The sequence below is a fragment of the Aptenodytes forsteri genome, unplaced genomic scaffold (assembly GCF_000699145.1).
Source record: "Aptenodytes forsteri isolate BGI_AS27 unplaced genomic scaffold, ASM69914v1 Scaffold41, whole genome shotgun sequence".
Taxonomy (NCBI): Eukaryota; Metazoa; Chordata; class Aves; order Sphenisciformes; family Spheniscidae; genus Aptenodytes; species Aptenodytes forsteri.
The window spans coordinates 1656061-1673589 of record NW_008796211.1 but is presented as its reverse complement, the minus strand read 5'-3'; the positions used below and the strand labels follow the sequence as shown (position 1 = coordinate 1673589).

The following is a 17529-nucleotide window of genomic DNA, read 5'->3' as shown; positions in this document are numbered from 1 at the left end:
AAACATTGGAACAGGCTGCCCAGGGAAGTGGTGGAGTCCCCATCCCTGGAGGTATTTAACAGACGTGTAGATGAGGCACTTAGGGACATGGTTTAGTGGGCATGGTGGTGTTGGGTCGACGGTTGGACTCGATGATCTTAGAGGTCTTTTCCAACCTCAGTGATTCTATGATTCTATGAAATAGTCAAACCTATGTTTTGCATTTGCAATTTTTTTAAAATCGGTTTTCTAAATTTACTCAAGACAGAATTTCAGCCTGTGGAAATTTGTATCGCATCACAGAAATCACTAGAACTATAAAAATCCACGTTACGTTGCTTCAGTTTTGCTTTATCATACATAGTAAATGAGATTTAGGTCATAACATACGTACATGAATCTGTTCTGGCATCCTAAATTATGAGTCATGACTCAAAAAAATTTGAGAATAAGGACTACTTAAAGTCATCTGTTCATAGGTTATCATTTTCACAAATTAAAATCGATTTATCAGTATATTGCTGTTCGCAGGTCCCAAAGTCTGCAAGTTCTTATTTTCACCACCACTCATTTAAGAGTGCAAACAACAACCCGTGTGCCCTGGAGGTCCTGGCCCTCCACTTGTGCCAATTCCCAAATGGATAGCTGTGTATCTGCACCTTACTGAGGGGATGACAACTGCCAGTTGGAGAATACGATGTGCAGAAGGAAAAAACAACAATCAGGTTTTTAAAAAACTGGTTTCTATTTGTGTTTACCAGGTAAAATGAACAGCCCTAGCATGTATGTATGCTTTCTCAAAGCATACACACAATTTCCACGGCCTGTCCCACCTACATTCATCACGAAGACCAAGGCCTTTTCTTTCTCATACAGATTTCACTACAGACATCTGACTTTATTTATGTTCGGTCTCAATTCAGGCCTATTCAGATATGGGCAGGCATTCAACCTGAAGCTGCTCCTAAAAAAAGAAAATATGAAGAAGCTTCAGCAGGTACAGGATTGTTTTGCTTCTTTATTACTCATCTGTCGTCTTTGGAGCATATTCTTCAGGGTATACACTGGCCTCCATTTTGTGGACATAATTCAGGGTTATTTTTAATATCTACGGCCCATGGACAGAGGCCATAGAACAAGGAAAGAAAACACTATTTTTAATGGCTCGGAAAGTTTCTTTTATAGTTCTGGATGCAATTAAAGCTCGTTTAAAATGTAAACTGCCTTAACACCACCACTAAGTTGTAAATAATACATCCTTATTAGAACTAATTACTTTTATTATTTTATCCATGCTATTACTAATTGCAATCAATAGAATGCTTACGAATGTATTTCTATGTCTATAGTTTCATTAAAGTTCTTACATGCTCTATTTTCCTACTGACTTATGGTACAATTTATAGAACAGTACGAGCACATCCACAGCACAGTGCATCTTTGTTTTCATGCTAATTCACTACTGCTGTGAGGTGCTGGCTGCCAGCCTTGGAAACTGAAATCTTCTGTTCATCCAGAAAATACAAACTATGCAGGAAGCAATACCACAAGCTTACACACATAATCCTGCCAGTACCCTTCAACCCTGATTTGAAGAGTCATCTCCAGTACTGAAAGGATGATCTTTGCAGTCATTTCATTCTTGGCTTCTGCTAATGTTAAAGTTGCCAAACTTCACTCATAGCCTTGAGGGACACCATCCAGGTCCAGAGAAAAGTTCAGGTTTTCTCTCCTCCTCATTTACTTCTTTTTCCAGGCCAGACCACCTGTTCCTTACTTTACTTTCTGACCTTGCCAAGTGTGGGAAAGCTGCTTACTGCTGGCACACATTTTACCAGCCACTTCACGATCAGCAGAACTTGCTACTCCCACCATACATGGTACAAGCAGAACAGTGGTTACGTTTGTTCAGCTGCCAGTTCAATCCTCATTGCAGCCATCACTTTCAGGGCACAGCCTAGGGTTACCACTCAGAATCAATGGCAGAAAGCTGTAGTTACACACACCTGCAGAGCTGTCAGAAATTAAAAAGTTAACCTTTTACACTGTCAACTTCCTCTATCTACTTATTTGTTCCCCACCCTTCCACTCCCATTTTTTGGCCACCTTACATTTCTTCTTCATAACTTCCATCATAATTTCTAATCTTAGTTTCCCTCTTTGTGCCAGAGACTCTAATGAATTCCTTGAGATGAACCAAGAAAGCAGAGAACTGCTTGCAATAGCCTCCATTTGTTTTTGTCTTGAACAGGATTGTGTTTTCAACGTAGTAAGTAGCCAAGGGAGAATGAAATAACTCGTTCTGCACTAGATGCATCCACCAGCCAGCCTTATAGAAGCAGGCCAATCCTGCAATGGAATAACATCTTTCCTGTGTGATAGAATGATGTTCAAAAAACTGGCTTTCCAAAATAGGATCAGCAACAGCTTAAGGAGCTGGTTACTGGTTTGCCAGTATGTAATCACCATGGGTATCTGGTGTTGAAGCTCCCAAGAGCTAGTCTGCACTTCCTATATAGGACAAAAATACTTCTGCATAAGGTAAGGACTGTGTAAGTAGTAGATGTTCAGTGTGGACATTGCTACTGCCAGACCCCTAGTACGTTTCCAGAAAAAGTGGAAAAATGTACCTTAGACTAATAAGAGGTAGTAGAAGAAGTGGTGGTATTTCTAAACTATATACAATTGAATTGTTGGAAGCAGGACAGAAGACCTAGCCAAGATTCTCCTGTTAGTAAATCAAAGAGGGAATACACTCCTGGATACGAACTAATTTAAATATTCTGAGTAGTGCTCACAAGCAGATAATAGCATCTCCTGAGGTCCCTTACAGCCCTAATTATTCTATAATCCTGATCTCGTGCAGAAGAGACTGGGCTATTTCGGAAGCCAGGAGCTGTGAGGGAAGTATCTAATTATCAAGAGCAAGCGATACTGAACGTGCAGATCAAACAAATAAAAAGATGATTTAATTCTGCAATGACACCCTAGCTATAAACCTTTTTCTGACAGAAACACAGTTATGTATTGCTTTCTACTCTTCATTATAGTTTTCCTGATTATCTCACTAAATACTACTTTTCTGAAAAGATGTGTTATAACCAAGAGCTATAACTAAAGAGCAAAGTTGAAAGAACTTTCTAAATAGCATACATTATTTTCATCAAAATAGAAACAAAATTAAGTCATTAGATAATAAATACAACACAGTTTCTTACATTGATCTCCAGTCAAAGAAGAATCCATACACAGTCTGAATCCAGGGCCTAGTATTCCTTCAGGCACTTATCAACACAATACAGGCAATACCTCCTAATTAATACTGTCCTAATTTGTTATATATAAATTGAGTATTACAACTGATGCATATGAATAGGGATTAGAGTACTATACCTGTCCAAAGTTAATAACACAGTTTCATTCATTTCAGGTATATCATCAGCTTTAATAGTAATGTTGATTGTAGTATCACTTTGTCCAGATAAGAAAACAACAGAGCCATTCAAAGGACTTATATCGTCATGTGTTACTGCCTTCAGATTGACACCAGAGGGTTTCAAACTCCAAAACACAGTTGCTTGACCATCCGTCCCATCTCGATGCAATGCAATGGAAATCTATGAAACACAAGAATCTGTTGTGACTTGTAAAACTAGATGCAAAAACAATTACCCCCTTGTGAATTACTATTTGAATATGAGCCTCGAAATGTCCACCTTGGTTTTTTTACTCATACCTATGTATATGAGATGAAATCAAAGATGGTGTATCATTGAAAATATATACTGAATCTTATCCTTTTAACCATTTATCAGTTACATACTTAGACAGTGGAGATGGCAGATTATTTATATCACAAATCACTAAGCAACCATAAACACAAAAAGTCTTGTATGACTGATTTAATCAGTGCCCACCTCTTCAAGACACAACCTAGATTTTAAATATAACTACCATAATTTTACTCTAGTTAAAAAAACCTACCATAATTTTACTCTAGTTATTACAGTACAGTGCAACCTGTACTCTGCTTAAAGTAACTAGCAGTTTTAATCTGAGAATCAGAAAAAAGTTATCTGATTCAGGATAGATTCCGGAATCAGGGAAGATTTCAGTGAAGACAGCCAGGGAAAAAAGTGAAAAAGTATTAAAAAAAATTTTTTTTAAAAGTTTCTCCAGCTGGGACTGAGGCACTTGTATGGAGAGCGATGCTTTTGAAAATGCTTCTTTGGGTTCTCAGAAACCTAAAAAGCATAATTGTTGGAAAACACGCCCAGCGAGCCAAAAAACATGTTCACATGTAAGTCAGTCAACTGTAAGATACACAGACATTTCCATGAAATCTAGGAACAGTATCAGTCCTACTTTACATTACTACCTTTGCAGTTGGTGAGAGAGATTAAAACTGTCTACAGCATCTTTTGTTCAACTGTGTGAGCATCAAGACCTAACTGGTTTTGGATGCTTACAGAGAAAGCAAAGATCAACCTCACTTTTCTCATAATGACAAACACATGATTTCAGACCTTAGTTTTACAAGTACTTTTTACCTTTTTTTTTTTTTTAATGCAAGGGAATATTCAGGATCAGACAGAACTTAGAGGAAGGATTTTCCTCACACTAACTTTCATATGTTACACTGAGTATAGCAAACTTTGCTTTCTCCAAATAAATTTTCCATAATAAGGGACAACATTAAAAAAGTTTACTTACCACTGTAGCAGCTGAGTCTTCTGGCTCAGAAAGAATAATTGGAAGATTGCTAGTAAAGCCTATTTCTCCATTTGCAATATCTGGAGTAACCCTCAGAGAAATATTTCGCATCTCACCTAATCTAGGACTCACAGGTGGGACTAGAGGAATTCTATTCACCAGCTCAACTTCTTCCAGCTGTAGGGAAAAGTAAGAAAAAATTGAGAAATAAGAAACCTTAGTACCAAGTGAGAAGAATTCTGACATTTCAGAATAAGTTTCATATGCAGGGAGCAAAACATCTCCAGAACAAATTCCTCTTACTGGCAACGTTGCTGTTACAAAAATGTGTAAGTAGATGTGTCTAAGAAATGAAGTGGATACCGTTGAGCTTTGTCAGCAGAATGGTATACCTGTCAGACAAATCATGTTCATGTACACAACTAAATGTATGTAGAGGGAGAATGAGTCTTCTAGATCGTCTGAGTCATTACTAGACCTACGAATAACAGTATTGATTTGACAAGTGGCCCAAGCTATTGTCCTAATTTCATTTTTTGTGCCACGCATCGATAAAAATCTGCTGAAATCACTGGAACCATAATAATTTACAGCCTCTGATGAAGTCAAAGAATGATCCAATCTTCTTTCCTCTCTCATACAACTTTAAGGACTTACCTATATATAATAGCTAATACATTAGAATTGCATTCAGAACTGAAAATCAGTACAGCATTTCAAAACTGTAGTCTCCTCTTGTGTTACCATATTTCTGATGGTTTATTGATACTAAGAAGAAATAGAAAAACGTTTACCCTTTCTTTGAGTGGGACGTATCACTCACTAAACCCACCAGCAGTACCAACGTAGTAAGGAGAGCAGGACTTGCCTGTTTAAATATTTCTTTCAAATATAATTTATACCATGTGATTCTGTCTACATGCATCATTATAATAAATGTTTCCACAACTGATTTGCATATACTTCTGCAAACATTTCACTGAGGCACGAACCCCCAGTGACAACCACCTTTAACTCCCACAATAATTTTTGCTTGGAGTTATCAGATGTTATCATATAGTAAGGTTTTATTGGAGGAGGGGAAAGTGGCCTTATTTAAAGCCATATAGTGATCATGAACCATTTCAACTCATGAGCTTTAAAGCCCTTCAATTCTTAAAACCAATCTATATAAAATACTTGGGCTGTGTCATACTTTGTTCTACCATTGCCTGAGTAACACACAAAAATATTCATGCACATTTTGTTTGACGATAGATGGAACTGTTTTACAAATACTGTATTCAGTAATTGATTCTCAACCATACCAGCTAGTTACTGAGAGACTGAGGAACAGATGGTGGGACTGTTTGTTTCACTTGTTTTCTAAGCTTTCTTTCAGAGTAGGCCCTGATCCTCCAATTAACAGTATGCAGGTGGACCACTGTGTGGTTGCTAGCTCAGTAAAGTTTCTGAAATACCAGACAGCTGAAAAAAGTCACTTTGTTAAGCACTTCTGATCCTGGATAGTAACTTTGAGGTTAAAGTAATAATTAATGAAGAACCACGAATTTTTTTTTTAGTTCAGTGTTTCCTTTTAAAGCAAATCATCTCACGAGGAAAAAAGAATGCATTGTGAATTGAGTAATGACGAGAAGTTTATTAAACTAGTTAATCTTCCTGTCCATACCAAAAACTGCACCTCAGACTACAGTAGGTTGGAGATGTCACTGAAGAATATTAATCTCACTTTTCTAGTACCTCTATCCATTCTCTAGTTGTGTTTAAGCTTCATTTCCTCCTCCACTCCTCCTCCCCCGATTCCTGAGTTGATCCTTTATTGTGCCTAGTACAAACTCTGTAATCTTCTCATTCTAAACATGTTCACTGAGATTATCATTTATTCACAATGTAGAAGGATTGTCATAGTGATAAATAGGGGTATTTTTCTTCCTTCTCTATGAGTTTCTCAATGAATTTTCTGTGCTAGAAAGCCCCTCTGATTTTGTTTATTCAAACAAAAAGATTTTCATGGTTCACGGAGAAAGCACAGAACATTCACACACACACACACACACACCCCCGCCTCCCTGGAATCCGCAGTTTGAAAAGCCGGGCAAAGTGCCTGCATTCTGAAATACTTATCATATGTGTGTCTTGTCCATAGTCCACACTGCAATGTTATTTATAATGTATCATTTAAAAGGGGCTTGGAATTAGATACTTCAATTCTTCTGTGTATCTTTCAGATCTTGTGCAGATGTAAAACATACTAACCTATTGTAGTATTCCAGAACGCAATTCCCTAGCTAACTGTGAAAGCCAAAAATTGCATACTAGTAAAACAATAATATAATTCAGGCAAGGATTTTTTTTTCTCTTTTTTTTTTTTTAAAAGAATGTGGGGAGAAGGAGGTGGGGGAAGAAATCTTTTCAAGGTCCCAGAAGTAATTAAAACATCTTTAGTAGACCGTAAGTTAAAGACAAAACCTGGCAAATTTTAAATCTATGGATTTAGTATCAACATTTCATTTGAAAACTCTAAATACATCTGACTCAAAATTAAAAGATCAAAAGGAACTAATAAATGCCTCTAAAGGAACTAAGAAATGCCTCTCTGATTTGTGCTTTGGATGTGCCAAGTCACCCCTTTGTGTACCAAGATTGCTACCTGGGCTCTTCATCCCCGATGGCCAGAGTGGCATAGTTAATCACAGGAAGTAGAGATTATAGGGGTCTTAACTGCAGATGAGGAAATAATCATAACAAATACCGATGAAAATGCCCAGGATCTTCCACAGCAGTATATCTGAACAATATCTTGCTAAAATGCAAGCAAACTTGGTTTTCTCCAGTGAAAAATGAAAGCCCTCATTGGAAAGTGGAAGTTCTTTCTTTAAATATTTTTGCTGAAAATCCAGTTTTCTGTCAAAAACACAATTTTAGTGAATTTTTCTAGCCAGTTTTAATTAGCAATGACAGAAGTTCCCTTCTTACAAATTCAGATAGAAAAAAAAAACAGGAAAAAAACCAAAAGGGCAGCAAGGAACACTATACAGAGAAAACTGGAAAAAATACTTTTGAAGTTCTCTGGCCAAGTTCATACATAAATGAAATATAATGTATGTTTGACTATTTTTAATTTATATTTACTTGTCTTTCTTTTCTAAAATTTGTCACACTTCTGTAATTCAATTTTAAGAACCTTAATTTGGTTAAATTGAAAGCCAAGGGGTAGGCAGAGAAACATACCTCAAGAGGTAACTAACTTCTGTAACATTGATCTCATTTTGTTAAATTCCATGATTAATAGCTGAATCCTGTTACAACAATCTGTTTTTAAAAAATGGTGTAATTAGCAAATAATGATTAGGAGTGGAGCTCTTTATGGCATATTTATGGAAGCTGTCTCTAAATAAGAAAGTTTTCTTAGCTACAGAGCTAATAACTTTTTTCCTTTTTTTTTTTTTTAAACAGGTAGGGTCATTTTAATTAAATTAAAAGGGAAGGATCCACTACTAAATTATATCCTTTATATTACCCAGGCTAAAAAAACACCCCAAAACACAACTGAGATACCTGTACAAGGAAATGAGCACCATTTTGAAGAAATGCATCATTTCTTATTGGTATATTTAAAGTATCTTGCGTTTTTCCTTCTGGAAACATGAGAACGCTTCTTCTAGACATATTCAGAATGCCATCTTTTGCTCTCTCAGGATCCAGAGCTCCAGCTGGAATATACAGTGCAGTATAAATCAACTGCACATCTCCAACTGTTCCTCTCTCCCTTGCAAAACTCAAGGATAAAAAGCGTCCCGTTGGATTACTTTCAATCTTCTGATTCTCCAAAGGATAAAATTTTATTAGGCCATAAACATCATCACTGTCCTGAATGTAAAACAGAAGCTGCAAAACAGAAAACAGCATCACTTACTCTATGTTACAGTTACTAAATACTATAGTTTTCATGCTTTCACAAAAGCACGTCCTGACTGTCACCATACATTTTTCTCCTTAGTGAACTGGCACTCAAGAAAGAAATCAGATTGACAGCCCCAAAGTATTCTTTGTACACAAGCAGCACAACACTGACAGTGGCAACTTTCCCACTATGCATCATCTGTGTGCCACAATGAGCTCTGAATAACTGATTTTTTTGGTTCAGCAGCCAAAGTGAATAGTGTAAAAATGCTTCAGATTGTGAAAAATTTCATTTTATTCACCAAGTTCATTCCAACCATTTTTAAGAACAAAGTAGGGACTTGAGTCACAAAACTGACAGCAATGCTAGCCACCCTTTATTTAACAGTTCAGAGGTTACAGTCTTAATCACCAACCCCTCCTCTTAAAGATGTTACTCTGTGCGAAACATTCCAATAATCATTAAGACAGCAAACGAGCAAATGAAATTAACCTTCCTGCCTTCTCTTAGCAAGCAGTCACTCAAGACAGCATTTATGCAACACTATGTATGTTGGGAATAATCTAAGCTGAGTGCTACTGTATTAAAAAGGTCTGGCTTTGCATACTATACTAAATCAAATACTTCGGATATGGCTCTATATACTAAGATTAGATTAAGGATTAATTTGTTTGATTTATATTCAAGCCCAAACCCTTTAGCCAGTTCAGCCAATCAATCAATGTTACGAAAAGTGGTAAAGTCCCTAATTATTACCTATTATTACCTTCTCCAAAAGAATTCTAAAAGCAAACTTACCTCAGATGGTTCACTGACTTCTGCACCTCCCTGTATTGTATGAGCTAAGAGTTTCAGAAGATAGGGCTCTGCCTCTTCTGGCATATCGTCATTAATAATGTTCAGAGGAAGTGTTACCAGCATCTGTCCTTGATCAAAACATATCTCCCCGGTCTCTGGAATGAGGTCTGCAGTCACAGGTGAGGGATCGCTGCTATTTCGGATTATAACCCAGGTAACAGAAACATTTCCGTGTGTTCCACCATTTCTTACAATCGTGATCCCTTCAAACCTACAGTTTTGAATGAAAATAATAACCCACAATATAAAATAATAATTAATATTGCCTTGCTTAGTTATCGATTCCCTGAAAGATTTACACTGACTTCAGTGGAATAAATGTTACGTGCTGCAACTGACATTTCAGTCAGGGCTTAAAGTTTGTGAAAGCATAACACACATGTAAGACTTTTCTTAGAGTGCTTACTCATGAGCTCTCTGTAATGTCTCTAAAGATATTTGTTAGAACTTATTTTGTTTACAGCAAGAAAGATACTGCAAAGTGGAGACTTGGCATGTTTTACATTCGTCTCAAGAAATACATGTCACATTTCAGAAAACTTTTTCCCTATTAACTTTCTACACCATTTTATAAACTATATCAAAATACAGTGGCCAGGCATGAACATTTAAATAATGATTCTGAATGAACTATTTGCCTCTGTACTGAAATATTAAGTTATTGATATTTATTATAGTGGAAATGTCTTGTTTTCTGCATCTGACAAGCACATGACTACAACAAAAAGTCTATGAATCATGACTTAAAAAAATTTAGAAAGCAAGATTTATTTCTTTACCATGTATAAGAAAGGAAGACGAATACTGAACTGCTGGGCTCTACGTACTATAAAATATTCTTTTGAAATTGTTCATAGTATGATAGCTTGATGCATTACCTGTTTCTCTGAGGATGAACTACCATCAGTAGCTAGCAGTGGACATTTTTATTGACACTGTCAATACTGTGTATCAGTCCTGCTTGTAAAATTTGTACAGAGTTTTGATTTTAATCCCTCTGTAAAATTACAGATATTTAACTTATTTTTAAGGTAAGTCTTTCATGGGAGACACTCAACACTTTTTTTTTTTTTTAACCAGAAACTGATTTTATATATAGTAAATACAAAGTTTAACCAGTGAAGAAAGCCAGAAATCTATTTCCCACTTGTATGAACTGGTGTGTGGTAGCATCACGACTTCATTGATTCTGCCTTTAGATTAAGGGTTTTACAGTGTTCTGATAATGTGATTAAATAGTTACAGTTTGTACATACAGTTCATAAATATTAAAATACCTCCTGGATAATTAGACATTCCGACTTCTTTGAAATCTTTGTAGATATAGTTGATAATAATAACAACACACTAAGTGATTTCTACATTATATTTTCAGTAGTGGTTTTATAATTACTTTCAATGAAATCCTAAGAATGCTTAACAATGCCAAACAAATCTCTTAAACTGCCTAGATACTAGATTTGAAGATCTGTAGTACCTTGAAATTTGGTCTTCATCAATGATAACAGTCTGAGCAAACAGGATACTGTTGATAGATAGTACTCCATAGGGTTTATCATTCGGTTGGATGGTGACATGAACAACAGATGGATTAACCAAAACAGCATCTCCTTGCAAAGTGTCCTTAAGAAGCATAATCTGAAAGGTCTCAGCAATTTCTGGTATGGCATCATCAAGGATCTTAAATTTCATACATGTTTCATGAACTAGAGGTGGGAAAACAATAGTTGTATTTGGCTGTAGATCTAGGAAGTCTACATTAAGCTGTGCATGTGCTGTTGAATTCCCAGTTATGATGGCGTAACTGACAGAGACTTCATGTTCATCAGGTCCAACTAATTTTCCACTGACATCCTTACCACGAACCACTTGAATTGTTACCACATCAGCTTCCTCAGGCACCATATAAGCACTCTGAACAAAACGCACAGGACTGTCATTTTTCTTAATATTAATCTGAACAGAATTTTTTGTGTTGTTGATTTCTGCCCCTCCCTCCGCGCTCCGCAGATGCACAACAAACAATTCATCATTTTCAGGTATCTGGAAAAATAATATTAGCAACTGGGTGTAAGTCACATTTCAAATACATGCAGAACACTCTTACTGAGAAATATTTTCTATGTATTTTGCAGAAAAGGGAAGTAATACAAACTTGACAGCTCATTTCATATTAAAACAAACAGGAGAGAAGTCTTGCTTTTAACTTTGGCTGAAAATCCTTCTCAAAATTGAATGTTTCCATTTTCTAAAACATACTTCTGTGCTCTGGCAACATGAAAAAGGGCGGAAAGCCAAACAAAAGCAAAACAAAAACTAGGCAAGAATCAGACAAAGCTGGATCTTTCCAACTTGAGACTATGAGGAGATCCAAACTCTACTTTTGGGAGCCACCTCTATTTGGAAACAAATGTTCCTCCCAGTTATTTAGATTTACATCTTGATTTTCTGATATTGACACTGATTAACCTCTATGCATGCCTGAGATAATACAGGAACAACTTAGGGACACAACCTAGCTTGGCCATTCCTATACAACTGGAAAAGGAACAATTCCTATGTTCAGACACACCCGCATCCCCAAGGAAAATTTCCGTCACAGATCTGAGAAAGTGTTTTCTGGTGCTTAGCAATTAATTGGGCTTTGGCATTTCTACAAGATGAGTGTTTAAAACTACATTTTAGTTTTAGCTATTTCTTCTCCAATATCTGATCCAGCAGACAATAAAGAATGGCTTATAAATCGCAAATTACAGAACTTAAGGATGAGATTTTTGCTTTATATTACTACATTTTATTCCCCAAATCTTGATTTGCTAAACCTATTTAACTAAAAAAAATGATTATTTTATTAATACATATAGGTAAAAAGTAAATCTTTAAAAATTATTTATGATCTTTGCATCTCATCTTGCTGCGGACTCCTGGAAACCAGTATTATTTGCTTCTGAGAGGAATTCCAGGACAAAATTCCTTATTTTTTGCTAACAGTAATACTTTGTTATAAAGTTGACAAATCCTTTTCATGCACTTTTGTTTACCGAGCTAAAAAAGTTCTGAAAACCCTGCTGTCCAATATTTCTTCTCTTTCACACTCATTTGTTAATTGGCCACCCTCAGATCCTTTTCTAGGGCTAAGAGAGTGGGCATGCAACTGCCTTTGTAGCTGATGCCAATTCTGTCCCTTGTTTGGCTTGTGGCACTTAAACTTGCATAATGTTGTTGACTGATGCAGGTTTTTTTGTCAATGTGAGATCTGGAAGCTCTCAGTCACCTACCTCCTATACTGAGATACAACAGAGTTATTTTACCTTACTAGAATAGATGCTAACTTACATTTTGTTTAGTTCACTAATTAATATACCAACTTGCATCACAAAAATATACATTTAAGAGACAGTCAAAATGTGGTGTTGTAGTTTACATCTTAATATCTCATATAAATGGGACATTCTGGAGTTCTTAATGGCATCATGATTGACCAATTAAAAAAACAGTCAAACTTCAAAGACAACAGTATAAAGGATTTCCAGTGCTGCCTTGCCTCTTTCATTTTCTCTTAACAAAGCTTCCATTATTCCTCACTAAAAAAGGAAACGTATACAATAAAATTACTATAAATGTAGTCCTGTGGAGATCAGATCTGCAGTCCCCTGATTTCCGTAGGAAAGGTGCTACCCAATTCAGGAAAATACTTGTTTCATTGTTTTTCCTAACTTCAGATCCTAAAAGCTCAAACTAAGTTCTGAGAGTAACATCGGATTCTTGTGAATTCCATCATCATCATCAACAAAGGTCTTTTACTCAAAATGAATCTTTCATGTACGCCTGTGAAAGACTTTCACTGAGTGGACCAGCCACACCTGTACAGATCAAACCTTGAGAAACAGAACTTTGAGAGCATTTCTCAGAGGAAAAAAAAAAATCACATCCTCCTAAAAAGCCTAATGATTTCTTTCTGTGTATAAGTCACAGAAATATTACATCTAATCTGAAAGAGATGTTTCTACACACCAGTCTGGCACAGTCTCTTAACATTAAAAATATCAGTATAGACATGGAAAACCACTTTTTATAACAGAAATATGCAAAAATTTCCCATTTTTCCCCTTTTTTTTTTTTCCTTAAGGAAATCTCTAACCCCAAATTTAAAATAAAAAAAAAAAAAAAGGAAAACCATGTGTAATAAAAAATGAAAATCAGAAATGCAAAGTAGAAAAATGTATTTTGTTTACTCTGAAATAGAAAGAAAGGCTCACAACAGAAACTTTTTTTTTTAAGACCAATCTAAAAATTGAAAATTTTTGATTATCACCTAGTGTTCATGCCCTTCACAAGATTGCCTGTTTCTTTTAGGAATCTTACCTATTTTTAGAAGTGTTTTTTAAAATGTGTTTCTACACTGAAACGTATCTATATTAAAAAAAAATACATTTTTCCAATCTATCTTTTCTCTGTGAATATTCACTGTGTTATATTCTTTCCTTAGTGGCAAACATAAGATGTCTGCTCTTCACATGAATGAGAGCAAATCAAGCTAAAAAGAATAAACTGGATTCTTATGAATTGTTAACTGAAGGCACAGGAGCTGCATAGGCATCACTGAGGACCTAATCAAAAATGCATCATGGAAGCAATGTTATGATTAGGTTCCTTGTGCCTAAACAATTAATAAAGACAAAAAGGAGAGCCTGAGTTCATTATGCAAACATAACCTGAATTTGCAAGGCAGACAATTAGGGAAAAGCACAGCACATTTAAAAAGGAATACAGAAAAGTTAAACAGAGAAAGGACAGTCCAATAGAAAAAAACTAGATCTAGTTCAAGAACATCATCCCTGGCCATACAACAAGGACCTCAGTATTCCATCTGAAAAAAAAGTATAATGCTTTCCTGATTATTTATACATTTACTGCAGTAGCACCTAACAGGTCTAGTCAGAGCAGGATATGTTCAGAAACTGAAAATATTCACTGATGAGAATTACAGAGGTAGCATTAGAAGGAGTACAATGAGAACTCATAGAGCCAAAATTTAACATCACTTTATTAAGCAGAAGCACTTTTAACCTTATTTAAGCCAAGCATTTTTGTAACTTATTACTCTAAGTCTCTCCAGAACAGCAGTGAACCTTCTACCTATCCAAACCAAAAATTAAGTCAGCTTGTTCTTACCTGATCATCAAGCACTGTTAAATTATAAATCAGCATTGATCTCCCAGGGGTAAATGTAATATTTCCCCTAGCTGGACTTAAGTCTTCTTCAGCTGGGTTTGGTCCATCTTCTATCTGCAAAGAATTGATTTTTATGACCAGAAATATATAAAACAGGAATACAAATCTAGTACAAGTACAATAATCAATATACAGTGTGTGACATGCATAACAAATGACTATCTATTCAGTCATCTCCTGCTCACAGGCACACACATTCCGATTGTGAAAATCTGCTCTTTTTCGGCAGATAGAGTAAGTCAGAGTAACCACTCCGAAGAAATTATGTATTGCCAGAAAAAGAGGAAGAAAACTACTTCCATATAGGCCTATGAGGGCTCTTTGGTATCTACTGATGCGTAATTGACTCACATAACAGAAAGGGTATTAATTCTAATTTAATTTAAATCACTAGTATTTCATAATACATTCCAAGACAAAATAATAGCAGTTACTGGTTTTGTGTCCTTTCTATCTTGACTTGTGATAGTAAGGATACTACATTTAACAGTGAAACCTAAAAGACTAGGAAGCCACTTAGAGGCAATATGGTGGGGTTTTTTTAGAAAATCTTGTGAACTTTTTTCAACATACGTATATAAACTACACTGTGAGATGGACCTGATTAATTGTGCAGATAGTAAAATTTATTGGACCTTAAAACAAATAGATCTGCAATAAATTACACAGACAATCTCATTGTGTACTTTAACTATACATGCTATATTTACTATGCAATAAAATCCAGTGTAAGTCGTCTTAGATTTTGACAGGTCTAGATTAAACCCTTGATGACGTATAAGACCAGACAACTGATAAAGAAATATCCATATGAAAGAATTTATATATAATTTTAAAGTATGTAATAAAATCGGAGCTAGGTAAGAAAAAAAACCACAATAAATGCAACAACTGTATCACATTCAAATCAAGTACGTAAGTAACGGCCTAAATATTCAACATGAGTGGTTTAGTTTCTGGGGATTCAAACTGCAGTCTTACAGATACAGAATTTCACTAAATACTGAGCTCTCATACTTTCATGTTCAAAGTCGGCACAAGCATTAAAGACTCACTCAGATGTTTATTTGTAAAATATAGATAAAATTCGAGTAACTATTAAATAGGACATTTCTTACACACTTAATACACATTGTTTTCTAGTAATATCAACTAATGCTGCCTCAAATATCTTCCTAAATGACAGCAAATACTCAGTTTTCTCTAGTATCTCTTAATTTTTCCTCAAATTAAACAGTCAGATAATGACAGTATTTTCCATTTGACAGGTAGTATCTTTCCATTTTATGAAACAGATTTAACAAACGTAGACAAAGGTATTTTTCCCCTCTTTCACTTTTATAAACACTTTTATAAGTTATGATTATGGCCCCACAGTTTCACCCAACTGACTAAGGTATGAAGTCTTTTTGATAAACTCACCTCAAAAGTTACGATGACCGTCCCGTAGGTTCCCCTCTCCCTAATTAGAGTGAGAGGCACAAATTCATTTCTGCCCCTGGGCTCACTCACTGTGATTAAGGCAGACTAATGAGGAAGAAGAAAAGGGACAGGCAATCAGGCACAGATCAAATATCACAGCAGAAGGAAGAAACTGTTACCATAGAAATACCAAACTCCCACAGACAAGTTAATCCAATCTGCAAACCCGTCCACTGATGGCATACATTTCCTAGCAACCAATTAGTTCAGCTAATAAAAAGCTTGAAAGATTTCAGATAAAAAAATTATCATAAGTTATGCTAATAGCGTGGGGGTTGTTTTGTAAATTAACATAGTCAATATACACAAAGCACTGGCATATTAGCACTGGTATTTATAGGAGCTCCTAACGCTGTTAAAAATAGGTTTTCTCCATTAAAAAGTCATTTATTAGATAACTAGCTACAAATGGACTCTATCTATCAAACTGTTGTAGGTGAAAGATTTCAAAGAATTACACTAATTCAGGGAGCAGCATAGCTTACCACTGTGGTGCTAAAAATTTCTCATGCTCTTGTGCTTTTTCAGCACAAAGAATTTCTACTAACACAACCTCTGTATTATTGCAAATCCTCCACACCACCAGAGTCACACCAGCATCTTATCACAGAAGGTGTTATACAATACACATATCATGACTCTCAGCTTGAGAGTTAAGTATAAAATTGCTCACTAAAGATGGGAAAAATGTATATATTATCACAATTTCCAAATCACATCTTTAACTTTCCTACGGTATTACTCCTCACTTCTTCCATACTATATTAACATCTTGACTAATAGATGAGGGGCAGTGAGGCTGAACAACTTTTCAGTAGTTTTATATTTCAGATGAGCAACATAGAATTCATCTGAGTGTGAGGGTCTCAGGCTACGTCTCAACACCTAAAAGTGTATAGAAGTATTAAAGCTGTATATACGTATGAATTACATACATATGTATGAATTTCCTCTAGAAATGTTTTCAAAGATGTAACTCAGAATCAGTTTTCAAGGGGTTCAGTTGAACAACTAACCAGCATCTTTGAAAATTTCACCTTTATGCTTTCTAAAATTTTCACATACACCATATAAAAAGCCATACCATGTTAAAAGAAATTATTCCAAACGCATTGTCATTTGATAAGATTGTTACAGTGACAGATTTGGGTGAGCCAAGCTTTATCCTTGCAGATGGTTTCTAAAATTAACAAAACAAAATAAGATAATAAATATGGTGATGGGTAAAAAAATACACATTTTGATTATACTGTCTTTTAAGAGTAAATATTAGTCTATGACAAATTGTATGTCTTTTTATTATATATTACAATGGAAATTATTTAAAGCAATAGAATGCACCAAAATAATTGTTAATT

At 35.4% G+C, this 17529-nt stretch overlaps 1 protein-coding gene across 1 annotated transcript in view; it reads right to left on the bottom strand.

The window, feature by feature from the left end:
- ADGRV1 (adhesion G protein-coupled receptor V1) overlaps window positions 1-17529 on the bottom strand; it is a 305425-nt gene that overhangs the window by 272735 nt on the left and 15161 nt on the right. Inside the window, exons 4-11 of the mRNA XM_019474377.1 lie at window positions 17256-17351; window positions 16108-16216; window positions 14630-14739; window positions 10932-11497; window positions 9395-9665; window positions 8251-8580; window positions 4693-4869; window positions 3373-3596 (exon numbers count right to left, since the gene is read on the bottom strand). Coding sequence (XP_019329922.1) covers window positions 3373-3596; window positions 4693-4869; window positions 8251-8580; window positions 9395-9665; window positions 10932-11497; window positions 14630-14739; window positions 16108-16216; window positions 17256-17351 — 1883 coding nt within the window. The remainder of the gene's footprint in view (window positions 1-3372; window positions 3597-4692; window positions 4870-8250; window positions 8581-9394; window positions 9666-10931; window positions 11498-14629; window positions 14740-16107; window positions 16217-17255; window positions 17352-17529) is intronic.